General features: G+C 40.5%; 1 protein-coding gene across 11 annotated transcripts in view; it reads right to left on the bottom strand.

Annotated features, from left to right (window-relative positions):
- caskin1 (CASK interacting protein 1) overlaps positions 1 to 16,508 on the bottom strand; it is an 84,416-nt gene that overhangs the window by 3,613 nt on the left and 64,295 nt on the right. Inside the window, exons 8-22 of one of the 11 annotated variants that reach the window (XM_065274786.2) lie at positions 15,074 to 15,203; positions 14,879 to 14,973; positions 13,468 to 13,594; positions 9,977 to 10,207; positions 9,727 to 9,753; positions 8,527 to 8,631; positions 7,992 to 8,107; positions 6,410 to 6,506; positions 6,055 to 6,158; positions 4,734 to 4,844; positions 3,601 to 3,702; positions 3,345 to 3,483; positions 1,544 to 2,736; positions 700 to 1,447; positions 33 to 543 (exon numbers count right to left, since the gene is read on the bottom strand). In XM_065274786.2, coding sequence (XP_065130858.1) covers positions 33 to 543; positions 700 to 1,447; positions 1,544 to 2,736; positions 3,345 to 3,483; positions 3,601 to 3,702; positions 4,734 to 4,844; positions 6,055 to 6,158; positions 6,410 to 6,506; positions 7,992 to 8,107; positions 8,527 to 8,631; positions 9,727 to 9,753; positions 9,977 to 10,207; positions 13,468 to 13,594; positions 14,879 to 14,973; positions 15,074 to 15,203 — 3,836 coding nt within the window. Of the gene's footprint in view, positions 1 to 32; positions 1,448 to 1,543; positions 2,737 to 3,344; positions 3,484 to 3,600; positions 3,703 to 4,733; positions 4,845 to 6,054; positions 6,159 to 6,409; positions 6,507 to 7,991; positions 8,108 to 8,526; positions 8,632 to 9,726; positions 9,754 to 9,976; positions 10,208 to 13,467; positions 13,595 to 14,878; positions 14,974 to 15,073; positions 15,204 to 16,508 lie in introns of all 11 variants that reach the window. The other 10 variants (XM_065274571.2, XM_065274978.2, XM_065274421.2 and 7 more) reach the window with 10 other exon arrangements.

A 16,508-nucleotide genomic window follows, 5' to 3' on the forward strand; every position in this document is an offset into this window, starting at 1 on the left:
TAATTGATTTAACTTAAGCTCGTGACACTCACTCTTTCTGCCCATCCTCCTTGATCTTCTCCTCCACTGCCTGCAGAGCTGCAGCCAGAGAGGCATTGGTCTCCTCTATCTTCTGGTGCACTGCATCCACTGTCAATACCCCTGCCACAAATCCTGATCCAGCGGCACTGTCCATGGACACCCCACTAATTGAAGAGCGAGGGGGCTTTACAGGCGGAGGTGTGGGGATTGGGGTTGTAGGACCTGGTGTCTGGGGAGTTTGGGGCGTCTGTGGGGTTGGGGGTGTCTGAGGTGTCTGCGGGGTATGTGCAGGCTGGGGTGTGTGAGGGCTCTGGGCTGGTGGGGTTGTAGGCTTGACAGAATTGTTGAGTTGGGAAGAAGCTGTGCTGGGCATTCTGGTGACTGTCGGCTTGGCTGGAGAGGGTGTGGGAGTGGGGTTAGGTGTTGTATTTAAAGACTGCAGGACATTTTTGGATGGTTTGGGAGCTGTAGGAGGTGGTGTAGGTTTCGGTGAAACCGGAGGAGGAACTTTCTTTCCTTCAACTGTACATTGAGAGAAAAGAGACAGGGAGAGAGATGGGAAGAGAGACTGACTGAGCGGACTTTGATCCGACATGGTCAAAATGCTACAAGTTTCTTTTGGATACTCACATAATTGTGTAAAGACAGGGCAAGTGAATGGACCACACTGTGTAGTACCTGGGCTGCCAGGTGCCCCAGTTGGTCCGGGAAGTGGGACTTTCTTGGTGATGGCAGCCGGTGGTCCCTGCTTCTTCATGTGCTGGGCCAGAACAGGCTTGGGAGATACTGGAGGTTTGACAGTCTTACGAGGGGTAGCCTCAGTGACATTGCCATCCAGGTCCGCACTATCACGACGGGGCGAGTTCTCAGGATGTTCCTGTGGCCTGGGCTGCTCTGAAACTGTCACCTCTGACACAGGCCGCCTTTTAATGGTGCCAGTCCCATTCTCATACGGTACGGGCATCTGCCCATCCTGAAGTTCCTCTCCTTCTTTGTCTTTGCTCTTGGGTCGGCGCTTAACAGTGTTTGACTCTATAAGGTGAAACTTGGTGCCATTGGGTTGCTGCTTGGTGCTCTGGACTTCCCTTTTCAGTGAGGCTGTAGATTCCACAAGGGCAACCTGTTCCTGGGGTGAAGTGTACTGTATGTCTGCACCCTCCTCAGCCTCATCCTTGCCCTGCCTGGGTCTTTGTTTGATGGTGAGGTTACCATCCTCAGCAAATGGAAGGTTCTCTGCTGAGCTCCCACTGGAGCTTGGCTGGGTTTCATTAAGCTGTCTGTCCTGGACTGGCTCTGGCCCAGGCTGTGGTGCTCGCTTAGCAGCTGCTACCAAGTCAGTGACAGGCCCACTAATGGTTCTGCGACGGTTCACTACTTCCCCATCCAGCCCAATAGCATCACGCTGCTTTCCTCCTGCAGCACCCACCTGTGGAGAACCATAGTAACTAATTAAGTTTAGCTAACATACAAGAGATTGGCCAAAGTTAACAAGCTGAGAAAGTCAAAGCAAGATATATCTTACCTGCAGATAGTGACCAGGTGATTTCTGCAAAGCCAAGCCCTTGGCACCCCCACCAATGGAGGACATTTCCAACATGGCTGCTATGCTCTTCACACTACCTGCACTGCCTGTGTCCACAGTGCCACCAAGGTCACTGGCACGCCTTTGTGGTTGATAGGGGACCTCCAGTAAAGGGCCGCTGCTTGTCTCCTTGGGCACTTCTGTTAGATTACTGCTGGAGCTTGAGATGGCTGAACTAGAGCGTTTAGGGGGAGGTGGAGGTGGACCTTTTTTCTTCTGTCTGAGTGCAAAGGACTGGCTTCGATTGACATTCTTGTCTGCCTGCCCTTTCATCGAGTTGCTGCGTCCCACCCGGTGCTGCACTGTGGCAAACTTTCCTCCTGAATTTGTTACGTTTAACTCATCACGTTCCTGTTCACCATCAGACACAGCATAGCGATTCAGGCTGTGTGCACGCTTTTTAGGCAGGCCATGCTCATCGGATATTTCACCGCCTTCTGGTGGAAGGCACAGGAGTGGCACTGAGACAGGTCCTGGGGGTGTAGCCTCTACGGTTTCTACAGGCTGAGCAGTTTGTTGGGGATGGGACCTCTGATTGGGGGTTTGTGGGTGTGAACGAGATGACACTGTCTTTTCTGTCTGCTGGAGCATCTGAGGACCAGGTTTTTGTTTACCCTGTGAGGTGCCAGCCGTCTGTGAGTTGGGAGGTTTCGTTTTAGTTGGGGTTTGTGGTGGAGTATAGGGTGGTCCTGCACCTTGTGGATAAGACTGCCGGGGTTTTGGCTGTGCTAATGAGACACTTCTCTGACCCCCTTGGCTGCTCTGATGCATAGTACGTGCCTCTTTTTTTGGTGGCCCGCTAACTTCCTCAGAGTCTCTGCTTTTATTCACGCTGCTCTCATGCAGGCTGCGGGCTCGCTGCTGTGCACTAAGGATGGTGTTGGGTCTCACATCTGGGCCATCCTGCAAATCAGCAGGGCGAGTAAGAGCAGCTTGTAACTCTCCACTCAATTCACTGTCCTGGAAAGTGCTCATTTTAGGAGACATGCACTCTCCACTATCATGAGGTGGGCTCTCAATGGTCATCACCTCCTGAGCTGCTGGTGGTTTTTTGCGCAATGTGTTACGACCGTTCGAGGCCTTTTGGATCTCTGCTAGTTTTTTCACTGCCAGCATAAGCTTCTTTTGGTGTCCTAAGCAAGGTTTGGGACAAAGAAAAAGTTATCATTTTTTATTTGTTTGTAGTTTAAAATCTTTATACTGTAAATGCAATGTCTTTAACTCTTTCCCCGCCATTGACAAGTTAATCCGTCAATTAAGAGAAAACGCTTCCCTGCCAATGACGAGTATTTCAGCAATCTGCAATACTGCTATTATTCCGCAATTTATTAACCCGGAAGTAATGCCTCATGTGAAAGAGTAAGAACTCAGTGTATGTTTTGAAGATCGCTCTGAATCTGATCTCTATCAAAAGTCCTTCACAAAAAATTTATCATCTCAGCTTTTTGCTCAAAATGTGGTGTTTTTGAAGAAATCTACCCATATTTGAGAGGTGATAAGAAGATAACTAATCAAGGTAGGATTAAACTTTCTTTTGAAAGCAGAGAGTCTGTTCTTAAATTTGTTTATATATTTCATATGTTTATATATTTAAAGAAGAACATTTTCTGGAAGGCATTCAACTTTTGTGAAAATTAAACAAAAAATGCTGGCGCTGGCTGGCAACTTTTTTGAAAATGCTGCCTGGAAAAGAGTTAAAGTGCTTTAACACTAGGCATACCAGTCCACTGCCTTATCTTACCAAGTTTGGTAATGCCAATTTCCTGCAAGTCCTCCCATGTGATTTCAGTGATAAAGTCAATGTTCTCATATCCATTTTGGACCAGTACTTGGTGGTATTGGCTCAGTCCAATCATGGCTAACCACTCTCCAAGATTGGCCTGTAGATTAAATACAACTATTAAATAAATACAAATATTTATACACCTCATAAATACACATATACTGTAAATACACCTCATGAATAAATGTAAGTGTTTGTGCGCTTGCCTACCCACCGGTTTTTTGTCAGGCAACCACTCATTGACAGCAAGTTTGTTTATCTCAGACGTTATCTTCTTTCGATGCCCAGGTTTAGTCACCCCAATGGCCGTTAAGTCCTAAAAATACATACAATACCCCCACTAACCATCAGATCAATAGTCAATTACACACTTTATACTACCAAGTGGCATGTATTATGTATTTTCCATAAGAACATTATATAGGCAGTAAAATATTTTACTTTGGATATTAACACAACAATGCAAAACAATAAAACACATCAAAGCACTGCAAATAAGTTTCAAGATGATATAAGCTGATGCAAAATGTAAAAACAAACAAAAAATGGCAAAAGCAAAATAATAAATACCAATAATAGCAGCAAATGAGAAAAGAAGCCTTTTCAGAGTACCCTTATACATAACTATCTAATATTGCTCAAAATCCTCAGTGATTCCATCAAAATGCCCTGCTTCAATGACAATATGTACAACTCATGAAGTCTTTAGTATAATTAAGAGGAATTACAGGAATTGCTCTGCTTAAAGATTGGAAAAAAAATTCCAGAAACCATTTTAGGAACCAGTTACAAGGAACATTCAGGCTGATTCAAGGAATTCTAATTCTGAGAAAATCTATAAACCATTAGTAACAGATTTATTGTTATCTGTTATTTTATTGGTAAAATTAGTTATATAGTATTATTGGTCATTTAGCTTTTAATGTTTTTGATTCACGTGCGCATAACTATAGCTCACTATAACATGTACATCAATCACATTTACCATATTTCTGTTACTATGAACATTTTATGTTACCCCTTATTTTCCTTTCCCTCTCAAAACATAAATTACCACAAACAAACACATTAATAGCATCCCACGCATAACACCCCATGGTCCTAACGTGTGACAACCATGGCAGCCATTAGCAAAAAACAAACTCCCATAATGCCTTAAGTGACATTACTTCTCATTGCAAGCCACTACAAAGCTCAAGTAGAGTTTGTTGACTGGTTTGCGCATCTCCAAACCAGTTCTTTTCTGTGGTTTGCGTGGGTCTGTGGGTTAGTTTAGCTTAGGGAAGACGTGTGTGCCGTGAATAATTTGCGGTGGCTTTAGGGGGTTGAACGGGGGACAACTCTTACCTCTGGGGTCATTCGGCTAATGGTAGGAATGTCATAGCCAGCGCTGATGAAGTTTGAAGCGTAGACCTGCAGCTGAAATTCACTCAGCCATTGGATAACAGCTTCTGAGCTCTAGAAGAAAAGATAGGTGGCAGTCTATCACTGTTTGGGTCTCGTGGCTGAGGGATATTGAGGCCAGGCCAGCAAACTAAGATAGTTTGTTGAGCGACTTCAAACCTGCCACATCTCCACTAGCCTAGTCATAATTTCAAAAAGGTAATCATTATTATTTGTATGGATGCTGCAGATACAAATCTGTAGCAAATATGGACTTCCACTTCGGACCCATTAGGAATGATTATGTACCTTTGGAAAAAATTTTGTGGCTGCAATTTCTTGCATATTGTTTTAGGTAAATCATGGCTTCTTTATTATCATATGACTGTAAGCTAACACAAATAACAAACGCTTGATTTCTATATTACTACAAAGACTTTTTTCCTGCAGGTGGGATTATGTATTGTAATTCTGTGTAGGAGAGAAAAGGCAGGTGGGCAGCAAAGAAAACAGGGCTTTTTTGAACAGATGGTCCTTAAAACCAAAGTCCAGCATGAAACAGCTCCACTCAGCAGCTACAAAGCCCTGCTGGGAAAATATGGCAGTCACATTTCTGTTATGTGACTAAACATAGATTATTGACATGCTTATTGAGTTCCTATGTAAATAGATCAGATTCTGTTTAACAAATAGCCATTTACAAATTCACATTTTAGGACGATAAAGAATATACAATTAATACCTTAAGTGTCCAATTTTAGTGATTTAATTATTAATTTTCAATAAAATATTGTTTGTTGCTGTTTAATCATTCCTCTAGTTCTGCCAGTCAAAATGCCAACACATAAACCACTAATGACCTCAAATCCTTTAGTGCTTCACCTCAAAAATACGCTTAAAACTCAAACTACACATCTACATTCTTGGGTACTCTCTGAAAAGAAACTAAATGTGAAAATTACTGCAAATAAAGCAAAATGGACTTTCAAAATGCAGCGAAAAATAATGTATGAATGATTTGAAATGATCAACATAAATCAATATTTAACACAGCAGCCTGGTGGCGAGGACAGCGTGCAAGACAACCTGTGGAGAAACCCACTCACCGTGTCCTGTCTACAACCCAGCGCTCGTAAGACCGACGAGGCCAGCTGTGAGAGAAAGTGCTGGGGAAACATCCTGGACGTGCAAATGGCAGTGCATATATGCGTGTGGTAATGCGTGAGTGAGAGAGCGTGTGCTTGTTGATTCGGTGTGATGCGATCTGAGTTTGAAGGCTCCCTACCTTGCCCTCGGACTGCGCCTCCCCTTTCCTCTGGGACACCGCCTCTCCATACGGCTGCTCGTGAAGGGGACAGCTTGACAAACTCTGACTACGTGACGAAGGTCCTAGAGGAACCATGAGATCATTTATACACATTGGAGGATTGCCACTTGCATCCAATCCTTCCAGACAACAGGCCCTCTTAGCCAATCAGATCTCTGCGATGCCCCCACCTACAGCTATTAGTGCAGCCATCTGGCATAGAAAATGTAGCCAAGTCTAAAATTTGTGAAGGAATTATTTTGAAATTGAAGACAATACGGCAAAAAGGTTTGCAATTTTCCCTTTAGACAGGTTTAATAAAATTCCCACTAACCCTTGGTGGTAGAAGCTGGAAGGTGATCCAGAGACTTGGTCTGCTCCAGCAGGTGTTCTTTTGCTTTGGCAGACTGCGACAAAACTGTGGCCAGAAGCTACAGGATAAACATAGCTCGTCAGATCAGACAATAACAATCAACACATAAATGCAGGCCAGTCAAGTATTCACGTTTGGCTTTGAAGTATGAAGCTTTACAAGAAGGAGCAACAAGTTTCTATGGGAGTGGATGGGGACCGAGGTGGTCGGGCACACATCAAGTTTATCATTTAAAAAGTCATAATACACTCACCTAAAGGATTATTAGGAACACCATACTAATACTGTGTTTGTCCCCCTTTGGCCTTCAGAACTGCCTTAATTCTATGTGGCATTGATTCAACAAGGTGCTTAAAGCATTCTTTAGAAATATTGGCCCATATTGATAGGATAGCATCTTGCAGTTGATGGAGATTTGTGGGATGCACATCCAAGGCACGAAGCTCCTGTTCCACCACATCCCAAAGATACTCTGTTGGGTTGAGATCTGCTGACTGTGGGGGCCATTTGAGTACAGTGAACTCATTGTCATGTACAAGAAACCAATTTGAAATGATTTGAGCTTTGTGACATGGTGCATTATCCTGCTGGAAGTAGCCATCAGAGGATGGGTACATGGTGGTCATAAATGGATGGACATGGTCAGAAACAATGCTCAGGTAGGCCGTGGCATTTAAACAATGCCCAATTGGCACTAAGGGGCCTAAATTGTTCCAAGAAAACAACCCCCACACCATTACACCACCACCACCAGCCTGCACAGTGGTAACAAGGCATGATGGATCCATGTTCTCATTCTGTTTACGCCAAATTCTGACTCTACCATCTGAATGTCCCAACAGAAATTGAGACTCGTCAGACCAGGGAACAATTTTCCAGTCTTCAACTGTCCAATTTTAGCCACTTTTTCCTATTTGTAGTGGAGATGAGTGGTACCCGGTGGGGTCTTCTGCTGTTGTAGCCCATCCGCCTCATGGTTGTGCGTGTTGTGGCTTCACAAATGCTTTGCTGCATACTTTGGTTTTAACGAGTAGTTATTTCAGTCAAAGTTGCTCTTCTATCAGCTTGAATCAGTCGGCTCATTCTCCTCTGACCTCTAGCATCAACAAGGCATTTTCGCCCACAGGACTGCCGCATACTGGATGTTTTTCCCTTTTCACACCATTCTTTGTAAACAACCTGCATGCCACGCTTAAAATTGCTTAAATCACCTTTCTTTCCCATTCTGACATTCAGTTTGGAGTTCAGGAGATTGTCTTGACCAGGACCACACCCTTAATGCATTGAAGCAGCTGCCATGTGATTTGTTGATTAGATAATTGCATTATGAGAAATTGAACAGGTGTTCCTAATAATCCTTTAGGTGGTTTTTACCAAACCATTTTGTATGTTTTCAGAATGAAAAAATATGTATTTGAAGCTTGAAGAGCTTCACTATCCACTCCCACATAGTAAACAGAAAATCTAAAACAACACTGGGTGAGTACGCATTAAAAATCCCTTTACATTCATCTACGGACACTTTGCATGTCAGATCACTTACCTTGGCTCCCTCTGCCTGTGCATGGAGAATACTGCTGCTGCCCGCGCTCTGTCCACTCCCAGAGGATCGGGCACTGGCCACGCTGCCTGAGCTGCCCACACTACTGCGGTCTCCACCTGAAACAACAACCCCCAGCAAATACAAAGACAGTCAGCCCGGTCTGCCCACACCACCCTGAACCCACCACACCTGAACTTCCCCACTGCAATGCACTGATAGGAATACAGGTGACAGAGAAGAGGTGACCTACATAACAATGGCAAGCAAAGACAAAGTGATTGATGGACACAGAACAGTCGAACCCACGCTGTCTTCACTGAAAATTCTGTTTGTACACACAAGTACAGACACATCTGTGTACTGCATGTGTGTTCTTAACTCAATGGATGTCACTGTTACTAGCTGATGAGAGACTTTCGATGCGCCTACATGCCTGCGACCAAAGGAGGGTCTGTACCCGCCGAAGCCTGGCAACGCAGGGGAAATTATGAGAGAACAGAAAGGTGAAGGCTGAAGGGGCGACCCTGCTTGTTACCTGCTACAGGCTTGCGCAGCACCCAGATTTCCTCACTGCTGCCTCCCTGGGGACCACCGGCTGGGGTGGGTGAGCCATGAGGACTGGAGTCTGAGCCACGAGAACCTTTAACACAGAAACCATCATTAACTGTGCCCTGACCTAACTTGACTGGGACGGACTGCACTGGTCAGGCAGAAAGGGAATCTATACTATAGTCTCTGACTATACCTGCCTTTAGTCTCGCTCTCTCTCTTTCAAATGCACACACAGGGCAAGCACGCATATATATACTGTATATCTAACACAAATACATGTGAACATTTATATACAAAAGTACATGAGAAATATATAAAAGAAACATGTACTGTATATATGCGTATATACATATATATATGCCTTGATTTGCACACACATAGGTAAAACATATATAATATATACAGTGATATATGATTATATATGTAAATAGATATAAAAAGAAGAGGAATTGCAGTGCATTACAGGAGCATAGTTCATTTGGGATTCCAAAGACATAAACCACCACAAGTGCTTATACACAGACATTAAAATTTGCATTAAATAGACAATGTCTTACAAAGTTTTCAACACTTAATGTTCATTTCACAAGGTCCACATGGAATCTGACAATTTTTCTATATTAAGTTTTATAGGACATTCAGCTTGAAAGAATTTAATCATGACCAACTGTGTTAAATGAAGCTGGTAGTAATGCCAGCATCGCAGGTTATGCAACCAATCAGATTTTCTCTGGAAATTCATGGAGTTCTGTGGATTCCATGGGAGCCAAATGATTACAGATCATCCATATCTATAGCAGACATCGTCATATTCCAATATACACTGACCCACATAAAAACATCTTCATGCCTCTTTAAAATCTCTTCATACACATTCGCTGAAAAAATCAGTGTGTTAGTATTCCAATGGACACACGAAAACACCAGAGACACTGGAGAAATGAGACAGACAGATGTTTACTGACATCACACAACGACTGATGGTTGCGGAGCTGCGGGTATGGAGGGTGAAAGAGTGGCTGTGCATTCCCTATGAGTCAGATGTCAAAATGTGAATCCCAGGTGCGGTCATCACAGAGATAGAGGGAAAATGTACCACGAGATAATAAGATCGGGAAAAAGTAGAGCAGCTTTAACAAAGAGAGGTCTATGGACCTCTTTTGTGCTGGTACTAGGAACTTACTATTGAAATCTGGGTCATTGTTGGCATCTAAAAAATAAATAATCGAAGACCAAAATAATGTAAGAAAATAAAATCGAACGTATTGATTAAATAAAGAGTAAACATTTCAGAAAACTTTAAGGAAGTATTGGAATTATTAATTGTATGCAGAGCAGAGAAATAATGTTATACAAGATATTCCTTAAAGCTTTGTGAATAATAATAATAATAATAATAATAATACAGTGGAGACAGATTAGGGGATCTGTACCTTGTCCACTGTGTGGCTCTCCTGAGGTGTTTGGGGACCTGCTATAGCCAAAGGAAGTAAAAAGTGGCAGATGGGAATGTGGTGGCGGAGGTGGAGGAGGCGGCAGGATATGAATCTCATGATACGAGTCCCCATTCACCATGGCAACGGCGGGCGACACAGGGCCGCACACCGGCCCACAGAGCTGTATCTTTTGATACTGTTGGGTACATGTGACTGAACTCCATGAACCTGGATACACCAACACAGCACCCACCACCACAACAAACAAAAACAATTACACATAAGAGAGGGAAAGCAAATTAATCAAACACAAAAATCACAACAAATCACAAAATTCAAAACAGCAAAACCATAAAAGACAAATCAAAAGGAAGGAATTAGAAAGCTGCTTGGTTGGGTTTTTGTTATTGAGCTGTCTGGTGTGAATCAACTGAAGTGTGAAATGATATTTACTTACAAAATGATATTTAATGCTTTTCAGTCGTGGCTATTTTCGCAATATGGCACAGCCTCTCGTATCTTAATGTTTAATTGGGAATGTGTACATTCAAAATATACATATATATTGGAAATATAAACAATGTGTGTGGAATGAGTTGGTTGATGATGGTTTTGATGAAATGCAAAGTCGTTCTCGTTTCTTAGGACTGTTCTTTAAATGCCTGAATCATTAACAGATTTTGAGATTTCGATATTTACCAGCTCCTCAAATTAGTAGTTTGGTATGTGTGATTCTTTTCAGCACGTCTGTGTGTGGGTGAAAATGTGAGAGAGAGATCTGACCATGTGTGTACAGCAGGTCTTAGTTTAGGGTAAAATATAAAAATAAATCCCTGCAAAAATGCACTTTGCATTTTAAGTATAGCCTATTGTATCAGTGTGTGTGTGTGTGTTCCCTTGGATCGAACCCACAATCTTTGTGCTGCTAACACAATGCTCTACCAAGTAAGCTACATGAACAATATTTGGCATTGTTTTCCAGTACAGACATCATTTAAACAAGCTTAAAGAGCCCCTAACCTAGGTGTTTTTAGCCATATATAGTCTCTGGTATCCGCAGAATGTGTCTGGAAAGTTTCAGCTCAAAATACACCACAGATCTTAAATTATACGATGTTGATTATGGCCATTTGTGGCTGTAATGAAAAATGCGCTGTTTTGTGTGTGTTTCTTTAAATGCAAAGAAAGCTTCTGTTACCCTACCCTTATGCAAACTAGGGGGAAGAGCTTTACACATGTGCTTTGGACTACATTAAAACATGTGTCTCTGGCAGAAGGTTGAACTAGGCGCTCATAAGGCGGAGTCTGTGAGCGGTTATGGTTGGGGCATAATCAATGTGACATCACATTGATAGGGGATCACCAACAGCCTGTTTTGTGTGACTGTTGCAGTTTAAAGGAGATTACACAAACAATAGATGTATTTTTGTATAATTACAGGATGCTTCTGCACACACACAGGCAACTAATTTACAGATAGAAACACATTTAAAAGTGCATTTTCTAGGTTAGAGGGGCTTTTATAAATCTAAGGTACACATTTGCTCAAGAAATTAAGATTTATTATTTGAAAAACAGTGATATACTCTATATCGGCCATTCCCACTAGTGGTCCGTGAGGGTACTGCAGGTGGTCCGTGTAAAGGCAAAATAAAATATAAAATAATATATTTTTTGAAGAAAAATATATTTTTTAAGAATATGTTTTAAGAATCTTTTGTATGTGATGACCAGTTATAGTTTTAGTGCTAGGAAACCTATTTAGAGGTGCAGATAAATTCAGGACTTTGTGTAGACATATTTTATTATATGAGTATTATGAGGTGGTCCAAGAAAATTCTTGATTACAAATAATGGTCCGCACACACAAAAAGTTTGAAAACCCCTGCTCTATATAATCTAGTTTTTTGCTTATCTTTGAAAAACAAGACCAAATTTATTCAAATAGAAATTTTAAATAAAATCTTAGGTTTCTGCTCAAGCTGTAAATGTTGAAAAATTGGCGTATCTGTAAAAAGCAAAGCAGGAAACATGGATAGAGTGGAGCTTCAGTAGCAAAGCTGTACAGATGAAGACAGAGACACTGATACTTAGTGAAACACGAGACACAATGAACACAGATTAGACCAGTGCTCTTATTTCCGAACAGAGCCATAGACATAAACACTCTCGATTGAGTACTGAAAGCTTGCATGTGTGATCAGAGGAGTCTGCTTATACCCACCGAGTGTTCCTGTGAGACACAAACTTTAAACCTTTCACCTTAAAGAATTTATAGGCAAGTTTGTTGTTAAAAATAATTTACTCCAAATGAAAATTCTCTCATAATTTACGCAACACGCATATGACAACTAGTCAAAAGATGTGAGAACCAATGAGATTCAAAGTTATCAATGTGTGGCCATTTTGAACTTACTTTGCTTATCTTTATGTTTCTGTGGATAGGCAGAGTAGATATCGATCACTTAATAAGCTCACAAACATACCATTTCATTTCAGAAGACATATATGATACATTTAATGGTGGATTTATGTGCTTTATGGAGCTTTGTCATGTTAACCCCCATGTAGAATACCATGACAGCATTTTAATTAAAAAACAAATTGTGTTCAACTGAAGAAAGGAAGGCATACATCTGGGATGACATGAGGATGTGTAATTTATGAGAGAATTTTTATATTTAGGTAAAATATTTCTATGACTTTGGGTTATGTAAAGTAACAAAAAACAGTATGTTCCCCACATACCAATATATACCCTGTTTTGCTCTGTATCTGTTTGTGGACGTCCACATCAACAAATTCTAATTGGTTGTAGGATTGTGTCAGATTACCCCATGACTGGATAAACTGTGTACTGTCTGTTTAAAGGCGGGGGGCATAATTTTTTAGAAATTTTTTTTTTGGAAAAGGGAGTCGGTCGAGTACCAAAACACGCTTGTAGCCAATCAGCAGTAAGGTACGTGTCTACTAAATGACATTGTTGCCTGGGTTGCATATGTGTGGGGCGGGTCTATCAAAAGAAGGTCCAGATTCTATTGGGGTAGGGGCGTGTTTGTTTAGGTGATTTCAAATATCAACATTGGCTTTCAGATAACATGCACCCCGCCTTTAACAGAGTATCTGATGACAACACTGACTCTAAACAGTACAGAACGAGTGATTCTCTTGACCAGTAGAGGGCGTATTTCAGCCACAACATAGCTGATAATCATTAAAACTTTGGCTGAACTTCCTGACAGCCTTAACCGCCGTAAAAAACTGAGCATTAAGAAATTAGATACGAGCTAAATATGCTTGACATTTCCCCTGTTTATGTTGACACAAAAACAGATGGCTCTGTTGGGTCTCCCTGCAATGCAAATGAGCGGCATAAACAGCTGTCTGCAAACAGAATCAAGGTCATGTGAGTTCAGCAGTATTGCTTATGTATCTGTGAGTGTGCGCGAGATATATTGAGCATCGACATGCATACTGTCCTCTCTTACCCGTAGTCCCGGGCCTCTTACTGATCACCTCCACTATGCTGCAAGGGAAGTAGCCCACTCTGTCATTTCCTGTGCGGTTATCATGAATGCAGCCCTTCCACCTTCCATCTGGATGTTGCTCCAGCACCTAGCAATAATTGGCTTAAATCAGCACCTTTATTTAAGATTTATAATGGCAATATATGATCACCTTAAGTACTGAAGCCATCATATGCATAATTAAACTGTGTAAGAGAAGATGCATAGGTCTATATATCAGGGTTGTAAATCCAAACAGTGCCACAGGTCTGATAGAGGTTGTGGACAGCAGGAAAAATGTATGAATGTATGTATGTATTACAGAATGTATTAATCAGAAACATACTACAGGTTTAACCTAACTTGCAACACCACCATGCATTTGTTTTGCAATTTTCTTATGTAATAGAGAAAACAATTACAGACTACTTTTAATGGCTCAATGCTTTTGTGCTTTATACAATTAAATTCTGATAATTTTAATTATCTATTTGGACGTTTTTTTTTTTTTTTTAACAAACCAGTTCAGAAACTAGATTTAAATAAACTATAGCAGGGTTTCCCAAACTGAATTTGTGAGTTAATAACAATTAAATTATAAAATGTAAATAAATAATTTTGAAATAAAAAATCAAAATAAAACACTTACTAACAAAAATATATATTTTTTATTTTTTTAATCTGCATGTCATGTGACATTTACACAACACATTTATTTATTTAGTTTCGGAAAAATATGGTGTTTTAATGTTCACTTGTGGAGTGTGTGTTTTTTTTTGCAACGCAACACTTCATTTGGCGCTGAACCGACAGGTATATGACGTCAAAGTATCACGAGAGCGATTCGACATCAGACTTCTCCGTATGATTTCTCGAACTGCTATTGCGGTACTTTGATGTCATCAACTTGTCGCTTGTTGCTGCTCCCCATGAAGTCAAACAAACCCTGCAATTTATCAGAAAGCTGAGAACCATATAAAGGTCCAATAACAGGAAATACCTATGTAAAATACTACTGATTAAAATGTTAAAACGGATGAATTTTTTTGTAAGTTAAACACACAAATGTGTTATTAAATTATTTAAATATTTACTTAAAATATTAGTGGATACTTTAGGTAAATAATTTAGGTCAAAGGGATACGGCTGACAAAATTATATTATATTATTTTATTTTGTTTAAAAACCCCTAATCTTCAGGAAACCATGGGCAACAGCGCCCCCTGCTGACTAAATCTAAAACTGCATAGAAATAACTGATAGAATTACATAAAAGATTAATCTGGAAAGTCTAATGTTTACATCCAACGTTTGTAATAATTAATAAAAAAGAAAAATATAAACTATGAAATATAAATTTTAAATCTAATAAATTAATTTAGGCCTTTATTACCGTAATAACATCTCCAGCCTTGATGTTAAGGCTTGTCAGGTCATAATTGTTGCAATAGTCCTTCACAGCCCTGACCTGCAAGGCTGCTGAGGCATCTGGATGAAAATAAAAAGATCACAACACATCCACAACATACACACATGACACCTTTTTGTACATTCTGAAGCATACTACCAAAGAGCAATTTACACTCACTTTTCAGTTGTTTTGTCTCACCTCGCAGCATCTGTTTGATCTCACGGCTGGCCTGGGTGGCTGTGAACTGGTAGACGATGTCCAGCGCTGTCTGGCTGTATGTGTTTCTCACTGTTGCATTTATGCCACTCTATTGGATGCAGACGTGAAGTAATATTGGTCATTTTTAGGACCCAATCTGATAATTTCATAACTTTCCTGATTTACACAACTTTTATCCTTTTTCTTAAACCTTTGTGATCTAATTTTATAATTTTCTTGTAACATCTTTCTGGTGTAGCTTTCTGCAGGTTAATTACACCATAATGACTGTGTGTGGGCAAACAGTTTCTTAAAAATTGATATTTAAAAAATTATTTATTATTTATTTTTTCCTTTATTCTGCTCAAAAACGCTGATTATTATTTTTTGTACATATTTCCTGTATTTTCTGTGTATCTTAATAAAATAGATTGAAAAATAAATATGGATGGACATTAAAACTTCTAAAACAATAAAGCTGGTGGTGTTGGCCTAAGACTTTTGCACAGTTTGTTATGTACAGTTGTGCTCAAAATTATTTAGGCCAAATTTTTAATTATGGTGCATTTTTATTTGACAAATAGGCATCTTCTGGCTGGAATGACACAAGAACATGTGCAAAGACTGTACGACATTGTGTTAGAGATATTAATAAAAATATTAGCTATTTTTCCCCTTCTATTTACATTTTGACAAAATGTCACATCCAAAATTATTCATACCCTTTCTCAATAATTAATGGCGTAGCCTTTACTTTTCGTCACAGCTGTCAAATGGTTTTCATAGTTGGTGACAAGGTTTTTGCACATTTCCACTGGGATTTTGGGGCACTTCTCTTTTGAATAGGTCCTTGAGGTTGTAAGGCTTCCTTGCCATCACTTTGGTCTTTAGTTCTTTCCACAAATTATTAATTGAATTCAGGTTTGGACTCTCCAAAACAGCATATTGTTCTCTGCCACCCATTTCTTGACCACTTTTACTGTGTGCTTTGGATCGCCCAGGTCAAGTTTTTCTGCATACTGTCTGATGTTTTGGTTCAGAATGTAGTCTTCTTTTTTCATGATTCCATTTACTTTAACAAGGTTGACTGGCACATAAAAAACAAACATTCCAAACAAAATCACATCCCTATTTCCAAACTACTCAATTATGTCTCATCAGACCATAGAATCGATGATATAAAGGCTTTTTCCTTTTCCAGGTGAGCTTTTTGCAAAGGCTAGACAAGCTTTTCTGTGTCTGTCCTAAAGAATCACAGCCCTCCTTGGTTGGTGTCCATAGAGGCTAGCCTTGTGCAGTGTTCTTTGTAGTGTCTGCTTTGTTACCAGCATTGTTTAAATTATTTATGATGGCTCTGCTTGTGGTCCTCGGATCAGTCTTGCCAGTGCAGGGATCACTTTTGGCTCCTACCATG

The sequence above is a fragment of the Paramisgurnus dabryanus genome, chromosome 3 (assembly GCF_030506205.2).
Source record: "Paramisgurnus dabryanus chromosome 3, PD_genome_1.1, whole genome shotgun sequence".
Classification (NCBI taxonomy): Eukaryota; Metazoa; Chordata; class Actinopteri; order Cypriniformes; family Cobitidae; genus Paramisgurnus; species Paramisgurnus dabryanus.